The sequence below is a fragment of the Pelecanus crispus genome, chromosome W, assembly GCF_030463565.1.
Source record: "Pelecanus crispus isolate bPelCri1 chromosome W, bPelCri1.pri, whole genome shotgun sequence".
NCBI classification, from domain to species: Eukaryota; Metazoa; Chordata; class Aves; order Pelecaniformes; family Pelecanidae; genus Pelecanus; species Pelecanus crispus.
In genome coordinates this window covers 9,215,463-9,233,470 of record NC_134675.1, presented here as the reverse complement: position 1 = coordinate 9,233,470, position 18,008 = coordinate 9,215,463, and the positions used below count along the sequence as shown (strand labels likewise).

General features: G+C 47.7%; 1 protein-coding gene across 1 annotated transcript in view; it reads left to right on the top strand.

The window, feature by feature from the left end:
* Positions 1-8,263, top strand: part of LOC142596520 (SH2 domain-containing adapter protein B-like) — a 124,136-nt gene extending 115,873 nt beyond the window's left edge. The window contains exon 6 of the mRNA XM_075725666.1: positions 8,080-8,263. Coding sequence (XP_075581781.1) covers positions 8,080-8,263 — 184 coding nt within the window. The remainder of the gene's footprint in view (positions 1-8,079) is intronic.
* Positions 8,264-18,008: the final 9,745 nt, after the last annotated feature.

Here is an 18,008-nt window from a genome sequence, read left to right as displayed (position 1 = left end):
CTAAAAAGATTCTCCCCATCCTTCCTGTAGGCCCCCTTTAAGTACTGAAAGGCTGCAATAAGGTCTCCTCGCAGCCTTCTCTTCTCCAGGCTGAACAACCCCAACTCTCTCAGCTTGGCCTCGTAGGAGAGGTGCTCCAGCCCTCGGATCATTTTTGTGGCCCTCTTCTGGACCCACTCCAGCAGGTCCATGTCCTTCTTGTGCTGAGGGCCCCAGAGCTGGACGCAGTACTCCAGGTGGGGTCTCACCAGAGCAGAGTAGAGGGGCAGAATCCCCTCCCTCGACCTGCTGGCTACGCTTCTTTTGCTTTTCCCTTGTCCACTGATGCAGTCACTCCTTCATAGGAGTTTTGCAATTATTTAACTGACTCATGGAATAATCTTCATCTAAAATAACCACATTTCCATAAACTTGAGAATGAGCCAGGAATGAAGAACAAAGGACACTATTCCAGGCCTGACGGATACCACTGCAAATACCCTCAGGAGGGGAGGGGTCCCAACTGAAACAGTTAACTAACAACAGTCTGGACTTCAATAAATTGTCAGAAGCCAGGAAATCACTTAGGACTATAGTGTAGCTTCTCAAGGGTCATGACAAATGTTTGTGTAGTTGAGTGTTACAGATCCCCTGTGGCAAAAATAGTATAAACAAATAGCAAGTAAACAGTGAATGCAGAGGCAATTATACGTTTAGACTGTGACACAAAGATAAAAATCAGATAAGATTTCAGGAGGAACAAAATCTTGGCCTGTTACTCTTCAGGTCTCCAAGCTGCACACCTTTATTATAATAAATGAACATGTATTTGGCAAAAAGTAAATTATTTAGTCAGATAAATAATTGCAAAGCACGAGTAAAAACAGGAGTTTGAAGATAATTCTCACCCATGGAGAGTGATATTTTCTGAGTATATACAAGTATATACTTTAGGCACTTCCAGATCACTAGATTCACCTTTACCTACAGATCATAGAATCATAGAATATCTTGAGTTGGAAGGGACTCATAAGGATCATCGAGTCCAACTCCCTGCTCCTCGCAGGACTACCTGAAACTAAACCCTATGAATAAGACCATCGTCCAGACGCTCCTTGAACTCTGACAGGCTTGGTGATGTGACCACTTCCCTGGGGAGCCTGTTCCAGTGACCGACCACCCTCTCAGTGAAGAACCTTTTCCCAGTGTCCAATCTGAACTTCCCCTGACGCAGCTTCATACCATTTCCTCGTGTCCTATCGCTGGTCACCAGAGAGAGAGGAGATCAGCACCTCCCCCTCCGCTGCCCCTCAGCCTTCTCTTCTCCAAGCTGAACAAACCAAGTGACCTCAGCTGCTCCTCATAAGGCTTGCCCTTGAGGCCTTTCTCCATCTTGGTCGCCCTCCTCTGGACACACTCGAATAGTTTGATGTCCTTCTTATATTGAGGTGCACAAAACTGCACACAGTGCTCGAGGTGGGGCTGCACCAGTGCAGCGTAGAGTGGGACAATCACCTCCCTCGACCGGCTAGCGATGCTGTGCTCGATGCACCCCAGGACACGGTTGGCCCTTTCGGCTGCCAGGGCACACGGTTGACTCATATTCAACTTGCCATCAACCCAAACCCCCAGACCTCTTTCCGCGGGGCTGCTCTCCAGCCTCTCATCCCCCAATTTGTACATATAACCAAGATTACCCCCTCCCAGGTGCAGAATCCAGCACTTGCTCTTGTTAAATTTCATGCGGTTGGTGATTGCCCAGCTCTCTAGTCTATCCAGATCTCTCTGTAAGGCCTCTCTACCCTCGAGGGAGTCCACAGCTCCTCCTAATTTAGCATCATCAGTAAACTTATTTAATGCACATTCGATTCCTGCGCCCAGATCATTTATAAAAACATTAAAGAGCACTGGCCCTAAAATTGAGCACTGTCATGGAAATGTACCAGCTGCTCTCACACACAAAATTCAGTATGCTCAATAACTTTGTGGGAAAGGAAAAATCTGGAAATATATACAGATAACCAATGCTCTATACAAAACTAACTTCATAGGCTCTTGCCTTGTACATCACTGAAAGTGGCAGGCATCTTGGCTGTTTCAGTGACTGAACAGTCTGCACAACTTGTTTGTAACCCTCCATGGGACATATCACCCCTCAGAAGAGAAAGAAATACATTTTACTATGGTTACAGCAAAATGTTATATAACCACTGAGAGAATTTCAAAGAGCTACTGAATAATCACTGTCATGCTGTTCTCTACTACGATAATTAAGATTTATAGAAGCCTATAAGGCTTTAGATTGGAAAGCACCTCTGGAGATCTGAAAGCAGAGCTAATTCCAAAGCTAGATCAGGTTGCTCAAGCCAAATCCAGTCACATTTTGACCGTCTCCAAGGATGGAGATCCCACCATCCATCCAGGCACCTGTCCCAGGGCTACACCACTCTCAGGGGGAAGAACTTTTTGTGTCCTATTTGAATATGCCTTTGCTGCAACTTGTGCCCATTGCTGACTGTCTTTTAACTGCACCTCTGGAAGGAGTCTGGCTCTGCCCTCCCTATAACCTCCCTTTAAGTAATGGATAACTGCAACCAGACAGAACAGAACAGAATCATTTAGGTTGGAAAAGACCTTTAAGATCATCCAGTCCACCCATTAACCTAACACTACCAAGTCCACCACTAAACCAATTACGGGTAGAGTAGCAATTTCATGTTGCCAGGCTTGGTGGCTGGATTACTTTTTAATGAAAGTAAAAACTAGGAATCATTAAGGTTGGAAAGGATCTCTAAGATCATCAGTCCAACCATCATCCCAAGACCACCATGCCCCCTAAACCATGTCCCGAAGTGCCACGTCTACCCGTTTTTTGAACGCTTCCAGGGATGGTGACTCCACCACCTCTCTGGGCAGCCTGTTCCAATGCTTGACTACCCTTTCCGTGAAGAAATTTTTCCTAATCTCCAACCTAAACCTCCCCTGGCGCAGCTTGAGCCCATTTCCTCTCGTCCTATCGCTAAATACATGGGAGAAGAGACCAACACCCACCTCACTACAACCTCCTTTCAGGTAGTTGTAGAGAGCGATAAGGTCTCCCCTCAGCCTCCTCTTCTCCAGGCTAAACAACCCCAGTTCCCTCAGCCGCTCCTCATAAGGCCTGTGCTCCAGACCCTGCGCCAGCTTCGTTGCCCTTCTCTGGACACGCTCCAGCACCTCAATGTCTTTCTTGTAGTGAGGGGCCCAAAACTGGACACAGTATTCCAGGTGCGGCCTCACCAGCGCCAAGTACAGGGGGACAATCGCTTCCCTGCTCCTGCTGGCCACACTATTCCTGATACAAGCCAGGATGCTGTTGGCCTTCTTGGCCACCTGGGCACACTGCTGGCTCATGTTCAGCCAGCTGTCAACCAGCACCCCCAGGTCCTTTTCAGCCAGGCAGCTTTCCAGCCACTCTTCCCCAAGCCTGTAGCGTTGCATGGGGTTGTTGTGACCCAAGTGCAGGACCTGGCACTTGGTCTTGTTAAACCTCATACAGTTGGCCTCGGCCCATCGGTCCAGCCTGTCCAGGTCCCTCTGCAGGGCCATCCTACCCTCCAGCAGATCGACACTCCCACCCAGCTTGGTGTCATCTGCAAACTTACTGAGGGCGCACTCAATTCCTTCACCCAGATCATTGATGAAGATATTAAACAAGACTGGCCCCAAAACTGAGCCCTGGGGAACACCGCTTGTGACCGGTTGCCAACTGGACTTAACTCCATTCACCACTACTCTCTGAGCTCGGCCACAAAGCCAGTTTTTTATCCAGCGAAGAGTACACCTGTCCAAGCCATGAGCTGCCAGCTTCCCAAGGAGAATGCTGTGGGAGACGGTGTCAGAGGCTTTGCTGAAGTCCAGGTAGATGATGTCCACAGCCTTTCCTTCATCCACCAGGCGGGTCACCTGGTCATAAAAGGAGATCAGGTTGGTCAAGCAGGACCTGCCTTTCATGAACCCATGCTGGCTGGGCCTGATCCCCTGGTTGACCTGCACTTGCCTGTTGAGTTCACTCAATATGAACCTCTCCATAATCTTTCCCGGAACTGAGGTCAGGCTGACAGGCCTGTAGTTCCCTGGGTCCTCCTCCTTCCGGCCCTTCTTGTAGATGGGCGTCACATTGGCAAGCCTCCAGTCATCAGGGACCTCCCCTGTTAACCAGGACTGCTGATAGATGATGGAAAGTGGCTCGGAAAGCTCCTCTGCCAGCTCCCTTAATACTCTCAGGTGGATCTCATCCAGCCCCATAGACTTGTGAGTGTCCAGGTGGCATAGCAGGTCATTAACTGCTTCCTCCTGGATTATGGGGGCTCCATTCTGCTCCCTGTCCCTGTCTCCCAGCTCAGGGGGCTGAATACCCTGGGGATAACTGGTCTGGCTATTAAAGACAGAGGCAAAGAAGGCATTAAGTACCTCAGCCTTTTCCTCATCCTTGGTGACAATGTTCCCCTCCACATCCAGCAAAGGATGGGGATTCTCCTTGGCGCTCTTTTTGTTGTCAATGTACTTGTAAAAACATTTTCTATTATGTCTTACAACAGTGGCCAGATTGAGTTCTAGCTGGGCTTTTGCCTTTCTAATTTCCTCCCTGCATGACCTAACAAGATCCCTGTACTCTTCCTGAGTTGCCCACCCCTTCTTCCAAAGCTGGTAGACTCTCCTTTTTTCCCTGAGTCCCAGCAAAAGCTCCCTGTTCAGCCAGGCCGGTCGTCTTCCCTGCCAGTTGGTCTTACGGCACATGGGGACAGCCCGCTCCTGCGCCCTTAAGACTTCCTTCTTGAAGAAGGCCCAGCCTTCCTGGACCCCTTTGCCCTTCAGGACTGCCTCCCAAGGGACTTTCCCACCAGTGTCCTGAACAGGCCAAAGTCTGCCCTCCGGAAGTCCATGGTAACAGTTTTGCTGCCCCTCCTCCTTACGTCACCAAGAATAGAGAACTCTATCATATCATGGTCGCTAAGCCCAAGACGGCCTCCGACCATGACATCTCCCACAAGTCCTTCTCTGTTTGTAAACAGCAGGTCAAGCGAGGCACCTCCCCTGGTAGGCTCACTCCCCAGCTGCGTCAGGAAGTTATCTTCCACACACTCCAGGAACCTCTGAGACTGTTTCCTCTCTGCTGTGTTGTATTTCCAGCAGATGTCTGGCAAGTTGAAGTCCCCCACAAGAACAAGGGCCAGCGATTGCGAGACTTCTGCCAGCCGCTTATAGAACACTTCATCTGTCTCTACATCCTGGCTGGGTGGTCTATAGCAGACTCCCAGCAGGACGTCTGCCTTGTTGGCCTTCCCCCTCATCCTTACCCAGAAGCACTTGACCTTATCATCACCACTGTCAAGCTCTATACAGTCAAAGCACTCCCTAACATACAGAGCCACCCCACCGCCTCTCCTTCCCTGCCTATCCCTTCTGAAGAGCTTATAGCCACCCAGTGCAGCACTCCAGTCATGAGAGTCATCCCACCATGTTTCTGTGACAGCGACTATGTCATAGCCATCCTGCTGCACAAGGGCTTCCAGCTCCTCCTGTTTGTTGCCCATGCTGCGTGCATTGGTGTACATGCACTTGAGACGAGCTATCGATTTCACCCCCAACGTTGCCATGCAACCCCTGGGCTCCTCTCTACTGAACCTGGTTATATGCCCTTCCCCCTTCAAACCTAGTTTAAAGCCCTCTCAATGAGTCCTGCCAACTCATGGGCGAGAATCCTTTTCCCCTTTGGAGACAGCTGATCTCCATCTGCTACCAGCAGGCCCGGTGCCGTGTAAACCTCCCCATGATCATAAAAAACAAAATTCCACCGATGGCACCAGCCTCTGAGCCACCTGTTAATCAGGTGAGTTTTCCCGTTCTATTCAGCATTCTTCCCTGCCACTGATGGGATAGAGGAAAACACTACCTGTGCTCCTGATCCTTAAACCAATTGCCCCAGTGCCCTGAAGTCCCTTTTCTGCAGAGCTGCTCCCCAGCCTGTATCAATGCACTGAGATTGTTTCAGCCCAAGTGCAGGATTTTGTATTTGTTGAATTCCATGAGCTATCTGTCCATAATTGCTGGGTTGTATTGTGTGGTTCATAGGACCTCATGCTTCCATAAGAGGACGTATTGCCTGGAAGCTTGGCCTGTTGTGAGCAAGAGGTAATGCTTCCTTCTCTTACTGGGAGCCCCCTCAGCCAAAGTTACCTATTGCAAGGTCAATGTCCTGTGTACTGTCTAATCAAATGTCTTGGGGCAGCTGGTTACTGAAAAGGCAACAACTGTTCTGTCATGAATTCATAGCCCATAGCATTTTGCTTGTGGTATGCACCATTTTCTTACTTGCTGTTTTAAAAGTTGTGTATGTCTCTCTTCTTGCTGCCTTAAGCTACAGACCCAAAGACGTTTGATGGACTGCTCTGCATTTCTAGCCAAATTCCTTAAATTAACATCCACCTGTTTCTGTGATTCCATTATTTTAGCAGATTCAAACCATTTTCTAGCAAGAGTTACATAATGAACTGAAGGAATGGAATGATGTATCTCCTCATAATAATGTACTTAGAGCTGTCACCCTTGGCATAAATGAAACTGTTTAGACATTAATTATATTTAAAACCAGAATTATTCCTGTAAAAAAAAGAAATTTAAATCAAAATTCTCATCTTGCAGACTTGTAATTACAGTCCCTGCAGTGATTTCTGCTCATCAGAAAGGGTCACTTATCAGAGAAATTCTCAAGACATCTGAAAAATATGAGCTTGCCTGTGTTCTAACTCTTCCAGAGGAAACACTGTGTCTGCTAAATAGAAAAAGGCAGATTTTACAAAAGCCACTTTCAACAGAGAGCAATTTATGATTTTGCCACTGCAACCTGCTGTGTCCTCCTCAGCTGGGTTTCCCAACTGTTGCAGATCCTCTCAGGCTGTAACACTTCTATTGTTATTCCTGGGCACACTTCCAAGAGACATGCTAGTTTGCAGCTAAAAAGTTAGAGAGGGGAACAGTGAGCAAATCATGGAATCTCTCTGGGCCTCATCTTGCATCCTAAAGTGGGAAACTGTCCTCTCTTGCTTTGTCCTGACTAGACCATAAGCTCTTAGGATAGCCTGTGCAGAGTCTACTACAAAAAGAAGACTCCAGAGACTTGAGTATCACTATTGCCAGTAGACAGGATCAGCTCTACCACCTGCTATGCTACAGTAGGGCTTCTGGCCAAGCAGAGTAAGTACTGTGTTGACCAGGCTGCTCTTGGGGAGATAAGAGGGATTCCCTACTGCCCACAGAAGCAGGCAGAGCAGGTTACCACATCTTTCTTCTCCCTACATAATCCCTTCCTTCAACAAGCCAAAGCATTGTACAGGCAGACCATGGTAACTTTGGCATCTCCTGCTAAAAATAGGAAGTCATGGGTTGACTCTTCTTCCTGTGGTCCAACAGCTTTTGTTCAGCAAGGTGCAAGAGAGGAGCATTTCTCTGCTCCATAGAAGTTGCTGTGCAGGTGCTCTTGGGACTGGGCTCATCTGAGGCTCAGGGAAGTTCTCCTGACTATAGACACTGAGTCTCTAGAAACACTGGACCATTCTGGACAGTTGTTGCCAGGGCTGGATGGGTATTGTCTGTCCTGAGGTCTCTCTTGCAATGGTGATGATCTCCTTGCCTCCCCCCCATGAGCCTTCCAGCCTGCATAAGTTGCTGAGAAGACAAACTTGCTCAGGCCTCTTAAAGGCCCCAGTCCATGTCCCCAGCTAGTACTGAGGTGGGGACTGGTCAAAGTGGAAGGGGAAAAATTGGGGGTTGTCCTCTCACTAACCACTGGTTTGGCTCCAGTAAGAGGCAGCCCATGATTTGTCCTGCAGGAAAAAGCTGAAATGTCAAAGAGCACAGCTGGTAAAAACAAAATTTAGCTGTAGCTTCCCTTTCCATCAGGTTTTTGGCAGAGGGCAATGCAGACATGCTCTTGAACTGTGACTAAGCCACATAAAAGCACCTCTTGCATTGTTCTCCTATGTTTCTGTGCAGCATAGAGAAAAGCCTGTCCCAATGCTGTCCTCCTGCTTGTATGCACTAACTCTGTTTTCCTTGCAGGAGCAGCCAAGGTTTTATGCACATGAAACTGGTGAAATCCAAAGAAAAATACATCCTGGGTCAGAACAGTCCTCCCTTTGACAGCATTCCTGAAGTCATCCACCACTACACCACAAAAAAGCTGCCTATCAAAGGAGCAGAACACTTGTCATTGTTCTATCCAGTGGCTGTGCAGACCCTGTAATGCTGCATTCTCCACCCCTTCTTGTGGATGGCAGGGGAGGGATGCACCAAATTCTTTCCCAGAATTCAGTTCTTGAGCCTGTGATAGAGAGCAGCTGCCTTTCATCTCAAATGTGTAGGTTCTCTGCCAAATCATATACAGGACTTCTGCGTATGGTATTCATGTTACTCAATAGAACTGTGCTTCTATTTTAGAGAAAGAAATACGGTTTAAATGCAAGAATAAATACCTTGCCAGGGTTTCTCTGTAAATTAAAAGCATTTCCAAATCAAAAAATCTGCCTCTGGCATTTAACCAAAATCAATAACAGCTTCTCATCAGTAAAGGACCAGTGACATTTGTTCTCTTGCTACCCTGAGAAACACCTCTGAGGGCAGCATAACCCAGCATAACACAGGCTGATGCATGTTCTTGGTGAACCTGGGAGGGAGCTGCTTAGCATGCAATTCTCTGTGGCTCTGTGTGGTCACCCAACTCAGTGCATCTTTTGCGCATGGTTTCTTGGGGTAGTAAAAAAAGGACACATGATCTTAATGAATAATTTTGTGAGAGCAAACTCTTCAATTATTTATGAAAAGGAAGCAATTAAAATAGTGGTTTAATATATATTTTTATCCTTTTTGATACAATAATGACCCTCTAAGTATTACTGTCTTCATTTGAAAATTTCCTTCATAAGATACAGGTAGGTAGTTGTGTTTGGTGCAGTGGCACCCCAATGTTTAAGTAGTTGGGAATAAGTTATTTTAATGTGAGGGCTGGTATTTAACATGTGGGTGGTTGTAGACCTTCAAAAGGCTTTTGCAAAATCTTCCCTTGCCCATTTCAACTGAGGTAAATAATAGTCCCACTGAGGTAGCAGACAAAGACTGTATGTTCAGCTCCCTTTCCACCAAGTCATAAATAACTTCTCCAGCTTTCCAGGTGAGAGATGTAATATGTAGCACAACAGAAATCTGGTTCCCCTCTGGTGTAAAGGGCATTCTTAGAGCTCAGTGCCCTGACATGTAACCTTCTGGCTAGTGTTTGCTTCTCATTGTGAGCAGAAGTCCCATGCTGTATTTCAATTGCTGGTGGCTGGAAACACTGTAGAAGCTGCTCTATCTCAGTCCTGCCAGCTCAGCACCTACCTGCTTGAGAGATGGTTGGTACATGCTTCATATGCCTGTTGAATAAGATAAATAACAAACTGTGATTACGCAGAAATGTGGGAACTGGAAAATCAGTGACCTGGTAGTCCTGACCTTGTGCCACTTCCTGCCTGCCTGTCTGTCTAGAGTTATATGTTAGATCAAGTGTTGGAGTAGTGAGCTAGTTACTTGCAGTTTATGAAATTTACACACTGCAATAAGGCTGTGAAAATGCCTGTTATTTACTTCAGCTTTCTTTCCTACTCTTTCCCTTCATGCATGCTTTGAAATAAGTGCAGACTAGAAAAATATAACAGAATAATCATTAGCTTAATGTCTATAAAATAGTGCTTCACTATAATGTATAATGTGATAAGAACTTCAAGCATGTCTTTTAACCCTGTGGTCTACCAGATTTGAATTTACTGTGAATCCTTCTAGCGCGATTTGAACAGGAGCTGGTTGCTTGTGTTTAGGGAGTCTGAAGTCATTCTGTACAGCAACAGCAGCAGGTCAGCTGCCCTCTGTCTCACCAAATATTAAAATGAAGCTATGTTGCAGGAAGTTCTTGCTAGTTTCCCAAGAGTAGAGTAGCACAATGGAATTTATAATTACATGATGTACCTCTTCTGGTAAAGCCTTTTTCTATGGACTTGCCCTACTCATACCTTATATTTCCTTAATGTCTTCCTAGTGCTCTGCTTTCTACTCTGACACTGGGAGGCCATGTCACTTGATTCCCAGTGTGATATCCCAATAGGCTATGGATGATTGCAACTTAATGTGTTCCTCCTTAGAGCAGGAGTGTAGGAAGATGCTAGAGCCTGTGCAGCTGAAGAATCAGAGAGCAGCAGATGAGATCTGAACACTTGTTTCAGCTGCCCAGCTGTGTGAGATCCAGCCATTTCTTCATGCCTCCTGGGAACAGGAAGATGCTGTGTGAGGATGAGGGGAAAGATGTGGATGTTGTTTAACTCTACTAAGGCTTTCAGTGCTGTCTCCCTGTCCTGGTTTCAGCTGGAATAGAGTTAATTTTCCACCTAGTAGCTGGCATAGTGCTGTGGTTTGGATTTAGCAGGAGAAGAATGCTGATAACACACTGATGGTTTAGTTATTGCTCAGTACTGCTTATGCTAGTCAAGGACTTTTCAGCTTCCCAGGCTCTGCCAGGGGCACAAGAAGCTGGGAGGGGGCACAGCCAGAATAGTTGATCCAAACTGACCAAAGGGCTATTCCATACCATATGGCGTCATGCTCAGTATAGAAACTGGGGGGGGTTGGCCGGGGGGAGTGATCGCTGCTCAGGAACTGTCTGGGTGTCGGTCGGCGGGTGGCGAGCAACTGCATTGTGCATCGCTTGCTTTGTATATTGTTATTATTATTATCATTATTGTATTGTTATTATTATCATTACTATTTTACTTTATTTCAATTATTAAACTGTTCTTATCTCAACCCAGGAGTGTTTCTCACTCTTACTCCTCTGATTCTCTCCCCCATCCCATCGGGGTAGGGGGAGTGAGCGAGCGGCTGCGTGGTGCTTAGTTGCTGGCTGGGGCTAAACCACGACAGTCCTTTTTGGCGCCCAATGTGGGGCACGAAGGGTTTGAGATAACAACAGATTAACCAGAGTGTATTAAGGAATCTGTTAACAGTTGCCAGTCACGATATTAGTTCATCTGATCTGCGCCATGTTCTTTACTTTGCTGTGCATGTTAAAGCTTGGTGTTGGTTTGTGCAGTGCGCTATGCTCTGCAGTGATTCATGATGTTTTGCTTCGGAGGTTCCTTATCAAGACCCTGACCTTGAGCATTCTTTGGTATTTGGGTTTCATACAGAAGTCACTACTGTACTTTGGGTACCACCTCATGGAGAGAGTTAGCAATTGTACTTCTTACTCTGAGAGGCTTGTTGTGGAGGAAACACAGAACAGTACTTTCGTTACCTTCTTCTATAATGCTTCCTCCCTCATTACAAAACCTTTTCAGTATTTTGAACATCCCTGGGCAGTTAAGATACTTCTATTGATACTTCTTGGGAATATCGTTTTGGTTTTGACAAAGGTTAGTAAGCAATTTAAGAATATCATCCAGAGATCTGCCCCAAGGCTGGATAGTTATGAGTGGCAGGGTGTGTGGGATCGTATGGGCAAGTACCTAGGGCAGTGGGCACCTCCTGTGTTTTGGAACTTCACCCCTGAACAAGTGCAGAATCCTGAAGAACTAGTAAAGTATTTGGAAAAAGTATGTTGTCACCCTGGCAACTCCAGAGAGACACAAATCATTGCAACATGCTGGGGGCTGGCCCATGCCTATCGAGCTGTGGTCAACACTATTCAGTACCCTCAAGGGAAAGAGAAGGTCTCTGGATCTGATGACAAAACAACAGGCACTGTGGCCACTCCAACCACAGCCACGGGCACTGCGGCTACTCCAACCACAGCCACAGGCACTGCAGCTACTCCAACCCTGGTGACAGACACTGCGGCTACTCCAGCACCTACCACAGGTACTGTAGCCACTCCAACCCCAGTGACAGGCTCCGTGGCTAAACCAGAGAACCAACACGCGCCAGTATCAGTTGCCCCTGTACACAAGGAAAAAAAACACGAGAAAATCAGCTCGTTTAGTAAGTGATGAAGATGAACCAGGGCCATCACGAGAACCAGAGGAGGAAGAACCCATAAATGAGATGGTAACCACCTGATCCCTATCCCTGAGTGAGCTGCGAGATATGCAAAAAGATTTCAGTCGTCATCCAGGCGAGCACATCATCACCTGGCTTCTCCAATGCTGGGATAACGGGGCCAGTAGCCTGGAATTAGAGGGTAAGGAAGCCAAGCAGCTGGGATCCCTTTCTAGGGAAGGGGGCATTGACAAAGCAATTGGAAAAGGGGCAAAAATGCTCAGCCTCTGGAGGCGACTCCTGTCAAGCATGAAGGAAAGGTATCCCTTCAAGGAGGATGTTATATATCGCCCAGGCAGATGGACCACCAGGAAAAATTTCTTCATGGAAAGGGTAGTCAAGCATTGGAACAGGCTGCCCAGAGAGGTGGTGGAGTCACCATCCCTGGAAGCGTTCAAAAAACGGGTAGACGTGGCACTTTGGGACATGGTTTAGTCTAGTCTACCCTTGACTGGTTCAGTGTGGACTTGGTAGTGTAGGTTAATGGTTGGACTAGATGATCTTAAAGGTCTTTTCCAACCTAAACAATTCTATGATTCTATATACCGCCCAGGCAAATGGACCACCACAGAGAAGGGTATCCAGTACCTGAGGGAATTAGGAGTGCTGGAGGTGATTTATAGTGACCTGAACGATGAGCAGTTACCTAAAGATCCAGACGAAGGCAGGTGCACATGACCCATGTGGTGGAAGGTGGTACAGAGCGCACCAGCGTCATATTCCAACTCGTTGGCAATACTGGCCTGGAAAGATGACGAGGTACCAACGGTGGATGAAGTGGCTGGCCGACTCCGGGAATATGAAGTATCTCTTCGTCCCTATGGGCCTGTGTCTCGGCTGTAGAAAAAATGTCTGAAAAACTGTCCCGAGAGTTCCAGCAACTCAAGAGAAGATCTGTCCTACTCCCCACCTGTACGGACCAGTGTCTCAGCCATTAGGAGTCAACGTCCTTATGCTCAAGAGAGAGGATACAGAGGATACACACCACGTGACACACTGTGGTTTTACCTGTGTGATCATGGAGAGGATATGAGGAAGTGGGATGGAAAATCCACTTCGACCCCAGAGGCACGGGTGCATGAGTTGCAAGGAAAAACAATCACAAAAGGCGGTTCTCCCAGGAAACCTGCAGCTCCACTTTCCAGTGAGCAGTTCCCCAGACAGAGGAGGAGGGCTAATTCTACTTCCGATCTTAATCAAGGGACTCCTGATTCACATTTACAGGAAGTGAACAACGAATACTGTGACCAGTGTTACAGGGGCCCTGCCTCCAGCCAGGTGGAGGAAAGGGACAGTCGGGTTTACTGGACTGTGTGGATTCGATGGCCTGGAACGTCAGACCCACAGGAGTGGAAGGCTCTAGTGGACACTGGTGCACAGTGCACCCTAATGCCATCAAGTTATAGAGGGGCAGAACCCATCTGTATTTCTGGAGTGACGGGGGGATCCCAACAGCTCACTGTACTGGAGGCCGAAGTGAGCCTAACCAGGAATGAGTGGCAGAAGCACCCCATTGTGACTGGCCCAGAGGCTCCATGCATCCTTAGCACAGACTACCTCAGGAGAGGGTATTTCAAGGACCCAAAAGGGTACCGGTGGGCTTTTGGCATAGCTGCCTTGGAGACGGAGGAAATTAAACAGCTGTCCACCTTGCCTGGTCTCTCAGAGGACTCTTGTTTTGTGGGGTTGCTGAGGGTCGAAGAACAACAGGTGAAGAAGTATTTGAGAAGGGAAAGAAGATAGTCCAAATCCCTCCGAAGGCCGGTTTTGCCATCAAACAAAGTAAGGTCAAGGGACCTGCACAGGAGATCCAGTTTTTAGGAATAAAATGGCAAGATGGACGTCGTCAGATCCCAATGGATGGGATCAACAAAATAACAGCTATGTCCCCACCAATTAGCAGAAAGGAAACACAAGCTTGCTTAGGCGTTGTGGGTTTTTGGAGAATGCATATTCCAAATTACAGCCAGATCGTAAGCCCTATCACGTGACCTGGAAGAAGAACGATTTCAAACGGGGCCCTGAGCAACAACAAGCCTTTGAACAAATTAAACAGGAGATAGTTCATGCAGTAGCCCTTGGGCCAGTCCTGGCAGTGCAAGATGTAAAGAATGTGCTCTACACCGCAGCCGGGGAGAATGGCCCTGCCTGGAGCCTCTGGCAGAAAGCACCAGGGGAGACTCGAGGTCGACCCCTAGGGTTTTGGAGTCGGGGATACAGAGGATCCGAAGCCCGCTCTACTCCAACTGAGAAGGAGATATTGGCAGCATATGAAGGGGTTCGAGCTGCTTCAGAAGTGGTTGGTACTGAAGCCCAGCTCCTGCTGGCACCCCGACTGCCGGTGTTGGGCTGGATGTTCAAAGGGAGGGTCCCCTCTACACATCATGCAACTGATGCTACGTGGAGTAAGTGGGTTGCATTGATCACACAACGGGCAAAGATTTTGGAATATCGCCAGTGGAGGAGGTGACATGTGCTGAGGAGGCCCCACTGTATAATAAATTGCCAGAAAATGAGAAGCAATATGCCCTGTTCACTGATGGGTCCTGTCGTCTTGTGGGAAAGCATCGGAGGTGGAAAGCTGCTGTATGGAGTCCTATAGAACAAGTCGCAGAAACTGCTGAAGGAGAAGGGGAGTCGAGTCAGTTTGCAGAGGTGAAAGCCATCCAGCTGGCTTTAGATATTGCTGAAAGAGAAAAGTGGCCAGTCCTTTATCTCTATACTGAGTCATGGATGGTGGCAAATGCCCTGTGGGGGTGGCTGCAGCAATGGAAGCAGAGCAACTGGCAGCGCAGAGGCAAACCCATCTGGGCTGCCGCATTGTGGCAAGATATTGCTGCCCGGGTAGAGAACCTGGTTGTAAAAGTTCATCACGTAGATGCTCATGTACCCAAGAGTTGGGCCACTGAAGAACATCAAAACAACCAGCAGGTGGATCAGGCTGCTAAGATTGAAGTGGCTCAGGTGGATCTGGACTGGCAACAGAAGGGTGAATTATTTATAGCCTGGTGGGCACATGACACCTCAGGCCATCAAGGATGGGATGCAACATATAGATGGGCTTGTGATCGAGGGCTGGACTTGACCATGGACAGTATTGCACAGGTTATCCATGAATGTGAAACATGCGCTGCAATCAAGCAAGCCAAGCGGTTCAAGCCCCTCTGGTATAGTGAACAATGGCTGAAATATAAATATGGGGAGGTCTGGCAGATTGATTATATCACACTCCCACAGACCCGCCAAGGCAAGCGCTATGTGCTTACAATGGTGGAAGCAATGACCGGATGGTTGGAAACACATCCCATGCCCCATGCCACCGCCCGGAACACCATCCTGGGCCTTGAAAAGCAAGTCCTGTGGCGACACGGCACCCCAGGAAGTATCGAGTCCAACAACGGGACTCATTTCCGAAACAACCTCATAGATACCTGGGCCAAAGAGCACGGCATTGAGTGGGTGTATCACATCCCCTATCATGCACCAGCCTCTGGGAAAATTGAGCGATACAATGGATTGTTAAAGACTACCCTGAGAGCAATGGGTGGTGGGACATTCACACATTGGGATACACATTTAGCGAAAGCCACCTGGTTAGTCAACACCAGGGGATCTGCCAATTGAGCTGGCCCTGCCTAGTCAAAGCTTTTATGTACTGTAGAAGGAGATAAAGTCCCTGTAGTGCATATAAAAAATATGCTGGGGAAGACAGTCTGGGTTACTTCCCCCTCTGGCAAAGGCAAACCCATTCATGGGATTGCTTTTGCTCAAGGACCTGGGTGCACTTGGTGGGTGATGCGAAAGGATGGGGAAGTCCAATCTGTACCTCAAGGGGATTTGATTTTGGGTGAAAATAGTCGATGAACTGAATGTTATGATGTTAATTGCTTTATAATACTGTATGTTATCTCTTAACTGTATGTTATCTCTTAACTGTGTTATCTCTTAACTGCATGTTAATATAATAATATAGTATAATGTTAATATAATAATATAGTATGTTAATGATAAGTATATAGTACTGCATGTTATGATTGCTATATGCCACATCAATGGTATTACAGTAAGAATTGCCCAGGTTAATGAAAATGAACTTTGATGAAACTGTGTTGGAACCAGAACTGGCTTCAGCATGCAACAATCCAACACTGCAGACCACCTCTCCTGCCCTGAAAGACTGTGATGACAGATGGAACCTGAAGTCATGGGCTAAATGAACTCAATGGACATTTTAGAGGGATGGCCCATACACAAAGGGAATGATATCTGTGTGTATATATCAATATAGGGAAAGTGGTGATTAATTAGAACGCGTTGGAAAGGGGAGGGTGCATGACGTAGATGGTATAGAATAAGGGGTGGATAATGTCCTGGTTTCGGCTGGGATAGAGTTAATTTTCCTCCTAGTAGCGTGGTGCTTAGTTGCTGGCTGGGGCTAAACCACAACATCCACTGAAGAAGGTATAGGGGTGTGTGTATATCCAATGCTGTTGCTGTCATGCTCAGGATGCTTAAAGAGTCCAGTTACTGCTCTTAAGAATTTAACACCAGTGACTCATTTGTGGCAGATTTTCTAAGCACTGTTAATTATAGCGTCTTATTTCAATGAGTATTTCTTGGCATAGCAAAGATTCCTGAGCTCTGAATGTCTGTGGGGCAAGGAGGAGGGTTCATAAAGTCATGCAGGTCAGAAGGCACTCTCTGGAGGTCTCTGATCCAACCCCCCACCTTCCTGCTCAAAGCAGTGTCAGATAGAGCAGGTTGCCCAGTCAAGTTTCAGTATCTCAAAGGATGGAGAGGAGATTCTACAACCTCTCTGGGCAACCTGTTCAGCATTTGGTCACCCTTGTGGTGAAAAAGTTTTTATTTATTGAGTCAGAATTTCCTGTGTTGCAATTTGTGTCTGTTGCCTCTTGTCCTATCCCTGTATTTCACAGCTGAGATTAAACCTTACAGGTCCTACTCTTGTTGAAGGATTCTTGAGGTTTCTCAAAGTATAGTAATTGACCATGGTTTATTCTCTGATTGTGAAGATTGCTAAGGAATGTTATAAATGGCTGTTTTCCAGTGTCTCACCACCCTCGGCGTAAAAAAAAACCCCAAACAATTCTTCCTTATTTCCAACCTACGCCTACCCTCTTTCAGTTTAAAACTGTTGCCCCTTGTCCTGTCGCTACAGGCCCTGGTAAAGAAAGCCCCTCTCCATCTTTCTTATAAGCCCCCTTTAAGTATTGAAAGGCCGCAATAAGGTCTCCCCGCAGCCTTTCTCTTCTCCTCAGCCTTTCGTCATAGGAGAGGGGGTTTTCGTGGCCCTCCTCTGGGCCCGCGTCTTTCTTGTCCTGGGGACCCCAGAGCTGGACGCAGTACTCCAGGTGGGGGGGGGGGGGGGTCTCACGAGAGCGGAGCCGAGGGGCAGAATCACCTCCCTCGACCTGCCGGCCACGCTTCTTTTTACGCGGCCCGGAATTCGATCGGCTTTCTGGGCTGCGAGCGCACGCTGCCAGCTCGCGTCCACCGGTACCCCCAAGTCCTTCTCCGCAGGACCGCTCTCAAGCCGTTCATCCCCCAGTCTGTACTGGTATTGGGGACTGCCCCGACCCAGGTGCAGGACCTCGCACTCGGCCTTGTGGAACTTCACGAGGATCGCACGGGCCCGCTTCTCCAGCCCGCCAAGGTCCCTCTGGATGGCATCCCTTCCCTCTAGAGCATCAGCTGCACCACTCAGCTTGGCGTCATCCGCAACCTTGCTGAGGGTGCACTCAGTCCCACTAGCTCTGTCATTAATGAAGATATTAAACAGTACCGGTCCCAGTACGGACCCTTGAGGGACGCCACTCGCTACTGGTTTCCACGTGGACACTGAGCCGTTGACTGTGACTCTTTGGACGCAGCCACCCGGCCAATTCCTTATCCGCCTAATAGTCCATCCA